Source organism: Leucopleurus acutus (genome assembly GCF_964270905.1).
Source record: "Leucopleurus acutus genome assembly, chromosome: 11".
In the NCBI taxonomy this organism is placed as follows: Eukaryota; Metazoa; Chordata; class Mammalia; order Artiodactyla; family Delphinidae; genus Leucopleurus; species Leucopleurus acutus.
Window position 1 is genome coordinate 103,181,908 of NC_139152.1, and position 6,304 is coordinate 103,188,211.

Consider the following 6,304-nt stretch of genomic DNA (forward strand, 5'->3'; position numbering starts at 1 on the left):
GTTCCCCCAACCCTCAACCCTCTCTGGGATGGCTGTGGGAAGCAGTGGACGTCCTGAGCCCAGCCACTGGGACTGGCAGACGGCTGCTCACACCTGAGCTGCTCAGGCCAGTGACTTGGGCTGAGGTTGGCAACCCGTGGGGTTGGATGAGTCTGTGCTATACAAAAGGCAGAGGACAGGCTCAGGTCCAGACGAGGGCCCTGAAGACCTAGTCTGGCTCTGGCTCTGACAGAGGCGGGCAAGGTGGCCTCCCTGGTAGAGGTGGACAGCAGCTGGGCCTGGAGAGCAACCAGGTGGGTGGAGAGCCGAGGAGGGCTCTCCAGGCACGGGGTCAGCAGGGCAAAGTTCCTGGGAGGGAGGCGGAGTCAGGGAGGGACCTCGGGCTGCGGGCTTTGAGGTCAAGCCCGGCTAAGAACGAAGGCCCGGGGTAGGCAGAGTGGAGCCTCAGCCCACCCGGGGCGCTGTCGCCCGGCGGGGTCCCCCAGGGGGCGGAGGTGCCAGCCGCTCCAGGCCACGGGCGCGTCGGGGTGCGCGGACTGCCGGGGAGGCACAAGCACAGCCTGGGGTATCGGGGGCGCCTCCCGGACCCCGCCGCTCCTCGGGACCCCACCGCCGCATTCCTGGCTCAGCCGCCCTCGCCGGGCCGGTGTAGCCGGTGACCTTCCCGGCGCGGCCTGGGGCGGGGCCCTGGCCCCGCCCCGCCCGCGCGACGCCACTGGCTGGGCCCCGTGCCCTTTGCAAACACCGGCTCCCATTGGCTCCCGCGGCCCCGCCCCGCACTCCCGGGCCACCGCCCGCGCGGGAACTGCGCGTGCGCGGGGGCGTGTGTGAACGCGGAGAGGTGACGCGCTACGCCGTGCCGTGCGCCTCCGCGACTCCGCTCCCGCCAGCTAGTCCCAGGCGGTTCGCCGCGCCCCCCGCCCGCCCCCGCCCACTCCGGAAGGCGCGCCGGCCTCTTCCCGCCGTCGCCTCGGCAGCTTACGTGGGTTCCAGAGGCGACCCCCGCCGCTCAGCCCCGGCGGAAGGGGGCGGGGCCCCGGCTCGGCCCGCCCCCGCGGAGGGATACGCGCGGCCGCGGCCCAAAACCCTGGGGCGAGGCGGTCCGGGCGTGTGAGCGGCTCGGCCTGCTGCGCGTGTCGTCGTGGTCCACGCGGGGCTTGGTCGGGCAGTGCGCCGCGCGGACGGCCTCGCCCGAACAGGCCCGCGCTCCGAGGCCGGCGCTCCCGGCGCACCTGCCCGCTGTCCGCGTCGGGGCTACGCGCGGCCCGGAGAGGCCGTCCTCCCGCGTCCTCCACCGCGCGGGGAGCCGGGCCGGGCGAGAGGCGGCGCGGAGGCCGGGGGCCCGCGCCCGGCCGCCGCCCGCGATGCTGCTCTCCAAGTTTGGCTCCTTGGCGCACCTGTGCGGACCAGGCGGCGTGGATCATCTCCCGGTGAAAATCCTGCAGCCAGGTATGCGGGGGCCGGGGGTGTGGGCGCGCACCGAGGTTGGGCGTCCACCGGGGTCGGGGGGCCGGGCGGCCGGGCTCCCTGGTCGCACCAACCCCGCCCGTGCGCTCTCCACAGTCAAGGCAGACAAGGAGAGCTTCGAGAAGGTGTATCAGGTGGGCGCCGTGCTGGGCAGCGGCGGCTTCGGCACGGTCTACGCAGGCAGTCGCATCGCCGACGGGCTCCCGGTGAGTCTGGCCGCCCGGCACCCGGGATTCTCGGCCCGCGCGCGTCGTTGCGTTCGCGTGGGCCTGACCACTGGTCCCTTCCCCCCAGGTGGCCGTGAAGCACGTGGTGAAGGAACGGGTGACCGAGTGGGGTAGCATCGTAAGTGTGGGCGGGGAGCGCGGGGCGCCGGGCGGAGCGGGGGACGCGGGCGCCGGGCGGAGCGCGCTGACCGCCGTGTCCTTTAGGCCGGCGCGGCTGTACCCCTGGAGGTGGTGCTGCTACGCAAGGTGGGCGCGGCCGGAGGCGCGCGCGGGGTCATTCGCCTGTTGGACTGGTTCGAGCGGTCCGACGGCTTCCTACTGGTGCTGGAGCGGCCCGAGCCGGCGCAAGACCTCTTCGACTTCATCACGGAGCGGGGCGCGCTCGACGAGGCCCTGGCGCGCCGCTTCTTCGCGCAGGTGTTGGCCGCCGTGCGCCACTGTCACGGCTGCGGGGTCGTGCATCGCGACATCAAGGACGAGAACCTGCTGGTGGATCTGCGCTCGGGCGAGCTCAAGCTCATCGACTTCGGCTCGGGGGCGCTACTCCGCGACACCGTCTACACCGACTTCGACGGTGAGCGCCCTCCCCGCGGCGAGGGCCGAGGGGCTGGCGACTGTTGGGGCCGCGCGCCGCGCTGGCTTGCCCAGAGCGGGGCCTCGGGCCGTTGGGTCCGCCAGGTTGGGGCGCGGGGCGGACTCCAGACTCCTCTTGGCCGGCGCCGCCTCGGGCCTCCCTTGCGCGCGTGCGGAACGCGGGGGCGCCGCGCAGAAATCCCCGCATTGCGGTGCCGGGGAAGCCGGGGCTCCCTGCCCCTCCCCTTCCCGGTATCCTCACCTCACATCTGTTTGTTGTGAAACCGGACCCCGCGCTCATGTGACCCGCCTCCCGCGCCGGGCCAGCTGGGGGGGCGGGGCGGCCGGCGCCGGGGGAGGCCACGCCTGCCGGGGTTTTTCCAGGGTGAGGACCGGCCCCCGGCTCCAACGCGGAGAGAACCAGCTGGGAGCCAGGGGTCTCGGTGTTCGCGTGCTGCCGGCCTGGTGGGGCGCCGACCCGGCAGCCGGTCTGCTAAGCCCCGTGTGTCCCCCAGGCACCCGCGTGTACAGCCCCCCGGAGTGGATCCGCTACCACCGCTACCACGGGCGCTCGGCCACCGTGTGGTCTCTGGGCGTGCTGCTCTACGACATGGTCTGCGGGGACATCCCCTTCGAGCAGGACGAGGAGATTCTCCGGGGCCGCCTCTTCTTCCGCAGGAGGGTCTCCCCAGGTGCGCTGAGGGGCTGGGCCTGCCACTGGCGGTGAGGTGTCGCGGGGCGGCCCTGTCCTGACCCCCTCTTCCCCCACAGAGTGCCAGCAGCTCATTCAGTGGTGTCTGTCCCTGCGGCCCTCTGAGAGGCCCTCGCTGGACCAGATCTCTGCCCACCCCTGGATGCTGGGGGCTGAGGGGGGCACCCCGGAGAGCTGTGATCTGCGGCTCTGCGCCCTGGACACGGACGATGGGGCCAGCACCACGTCCAGCAGCGAGAGCTTGTGAGCAGGGCCTGCCCCTGGCCGTGGGAACCGGAGGGGACCCCTGCGCTATGCCCGGGCCCTGCGCTGGGCCGGCTGTGCCGGGCTGTCTGCCCCTTGCGAAAAGCAGTGACCTCTGACCCCTGGTGACTTTTGCCTTTGGCACCGGCCGGTTCCTTTGCTTTGAGTGCCTTTTCGAACGCTGCTCTCACGGGACTTAGTTTTCTCAAGCTCTGTCTGTCCAAAGACACTCCGGTCCAAGCCAGGTCCCGCCTGCCCACGGCCAGCGCTTGACCCGAGACCGTCCCTCTCCTGTGCTGCTCCGGAGGTGGCCCTGACCTCCCCGCCCCTCTGCGTCTGACGTGTCGGACCAGGAGCTCTCCCGTGTCCTGTGGCCTCGTCTCACATGGGCACGGGGTCCCTCATCATGCCCCCCCCACCCTCGTGTCTCGGTGTTCGTCTGGGCACGTCTGTGCACAAGCAATGCAACGTTCAGGCCTTGCTGCCCGCCCGCCCACCCGATGCGTGTGCAACCGTCTTATTTATGGTGTGACCCCGAGGAGGGCTATTTATTGTTTAATTTATTTGTTGAGGTTCCTCCCTCCCAGCAGCCCTAGCTCCTCAAGGCCTGTGGGCAGAGGAGGGGGCGGCTGTGCGTGTGGACCCCAGGTCCCAATCCTACCCGTGTCTGTCAGAAGGTGGACTTGTACAGTGGCTAATTTAAGGGGAGTGGGTGACCCCGCCCCCTTGCGGCTCTGCGCCCTTGGGGGGTGGGTTTTAAATTATTGACCTTGTACAGTCTGCTTGTTGGCTCTGGAGGCTGGGGGGTGGGGGGACAGAGTCTCAAGCCTTTAATTTATTTCAGCAGTTGTGTTTGTGTGATCCCGGTGTGCGTAGGCACTGCGGATAGGGTTTTCTTTCAGTTCAAAAGTGAGATGTCTGGAAATCATATTTTTTTATACAGGTATTTCAATTAAACTGTTTTGTATGAAATGAATATTCTGTGTTTACTGGGCTGGGTCGTCTTGGGTAAGAGAAGAGGTTTGGGGAGAAGGGGCATCTGGTCCCTGCATAGCTCCTTCTGCATTTCCTGCGGGGAGGTGGCCGCACGAGGGGCTCAGGCGCTTCCCTCCCAGCTTTTGGCCTTCTTGCTACCCCGTTTGGACCCTGCTGCCCCAGGGGAGTGGGAAACACACTGTGCTCTCAGGGGCCCCTGGGGGGAGGAGCAGGGAGCCAGGCCTTGGGGGTGTTGCCAGCACGAGTCTGGGGCCATCGCTGGCAGTGGCCCCAAGACGCTGGAAGGGGTTCTGAAGCATGAGGAGAAGTTTGCCAGGGAAGGGGGGTGGGAGGTGTTCCAGGTGCAGAGAACAGAGGTGGCGGGTTGGGCCCTGGCCTGACAGGTGCAGGGTGAGGTGGCGGATGGGAGCCATGGCCAAGTCCAGGTGTGGGCACGTGGGCCAGGCTGCAGTGTGAAGGGCAGTCCGTGGAGCGTCTGGCCATGCCCTGCCCCGCCTCCACGGGAGCCCTGTGCTGGGCATCTTGTGCTGGGGCAGGTGCTGGAGCCCCCAGAGGCCTGTCCCTGGGTCCCACGGCCCAGGTCCCGTGTCTCATGCCTGCTGGTGGGCCCTGGGAGCAGAGTTGGACAGAAGGGCGTCCGGGGACCGAAGGTTAGAGCAGAGGCAGGAGGTTTTGGAAGGCGAAGCTGGAGAAAGTGGAGTCGGCCTTTCCCCCGGCGGGCAGGCGCTGGGGTGCAGCTCCGGGCTCAGCCACTCAGAAGTCAGCGGGCGTTCGTGGCCTGCCTGGGGCCTGGCGCCTCCCCCCGGAGCTGCTGCTGAGCCCCAGGCCTCCCCGGGGTGGCCCCCCTCGGTGTGTGGGGTGCCGGGCAGCACTGCCCGAGTCCTCCCAGGCTCCGTGGGGCTCTCCGTTGCTCACCCTGCCTCTCCGTGGAGCGGGGCACTCGGGCAGCGGCCCCGCCCCCCACCCTGGTGACACCGTGATCCCGGCTCCCCCTCTTGCCAGCTGAGGGTGCACCCTGCCCACTTACCCCCCCATTCTCAGTCGGTCCATCTTCCAGACCGTCCAGTGAGCACTCCCAGAGCTCGCCTCAGTGCGGGACCCAGTCCGGCTTGGGGAGGGCGAGGCGCCCCCCACGGAGCCGCCAGGCGCCGCAGCCTGCTGGGAAGGCAAGGGGCTCGTGGAATCGGGGACCCACTTGCTGGGGATGGTCTGTGCCCCTGGTGCCCCTGGTGCCCCTGGTGCCCCTGGTGTCTGCGGGCCCCTCTGCCGGGGTGGGGTCTGTCCTGGCCGTCAGTACTGGCCCTGTCGGTGGGGCTGGGGGCTCCTCTGGCGCAGGGCCTCTTGGGACCAGGATGGGGTTGTTCCCACGGGCAGGATCCCCAGCCCCGCCTTGAGGCTGCTGGCACTGTCGGCTGTGTGGACGGCCTGCGGCTGGAGCAGAGGGGACAGACTGCGTGAAGACCGTGGAGGGCCCGACCCCCCAAACCCCGTCCTGCCCTCCTCGAGGCTGCCAGCTTCTGGGCCAGGCCCAGGCTTCTTCCAGCAGCCGCAGTCCCAGGGGCTGCCCTGGTCCAGGGGCTCTGACTGTGCTGTGCCAGGCCAGCCCCGTCTCCACTCAGCCTTTGATTTCTTGACCAGTTTAGTATCGAGGCTCCTTTAGAACCACTTGCTCACCTCCAGCCCTCAGGGGCTTTCCTTGGGGTTGCACAGAACCCAGAAATCATCATGGAAAGCACCGGAAACCTGAACACGCTATGGCCCTCGGGGGTGCGAGCACCTCTGCTCGGAGGCGCCCACACCCACGGGAGCGACACAGCACACCCCGCACAGTGCTCACGGCCAGGCCTCCTGGGGGCCGGTGGGTGCTGGCCAAGCCGATGAGGTGGCGGGCGGGCGACCTCTCCGGGCTGCTCAGCCACCTGCCTGAGGCCGGCCCCGCTTCCGGGGCAGCGTCTGGGAGGCACACCCAAACCCACTTGCCGCAGCTGTCAGGGCCTCGCTGTTTCTTTCCTCCGGTGCAGCCCCCAAAAGGAAACCTTGGCGTGGCTTTGCTGCCTCGGCTTCTGAGAAAAGGGAAGTGAACCCA

The 6,304-nt window shown here is 69.2% G+C and overlaps 1 protein-coding gene across 1 annotated transcript; it reads left to right on the forward strand.

Moving 5' to 3' along the window:
• Positions 1 to 1,111: 1,111 nt before the first annotated feature.
• On the forward strand, positions 1,112 to 4,154 carry PIM3 (Pim-3 proto-oncogene, serine/threonine kinase). Its single transcript, XM_082850931.1, has 6 exons — positions 1,112 to 1,449; positions 1,564 to 1,673; positions 1,762 to 1,812; positions 1,899 to 2,268; positions 2,783 to 2,959; positions 3,039 to 4,154. The coding sequence occupies exons 1-6, from the start codon at positions 1,365 to 1,367 to the stop codon at positions 3,224 to 3,226; spliced, it is 981 nt and encodes a 326-aa protein (XP_082707057.1). The 5' UTR covers positions 1,112 to 1,364; the 3' UTR covers positions 3,227 to 4,154.
• The last annotated feature ends 2,150 nt before the right edge of the window (positions 4,155 to 6,304 follow it).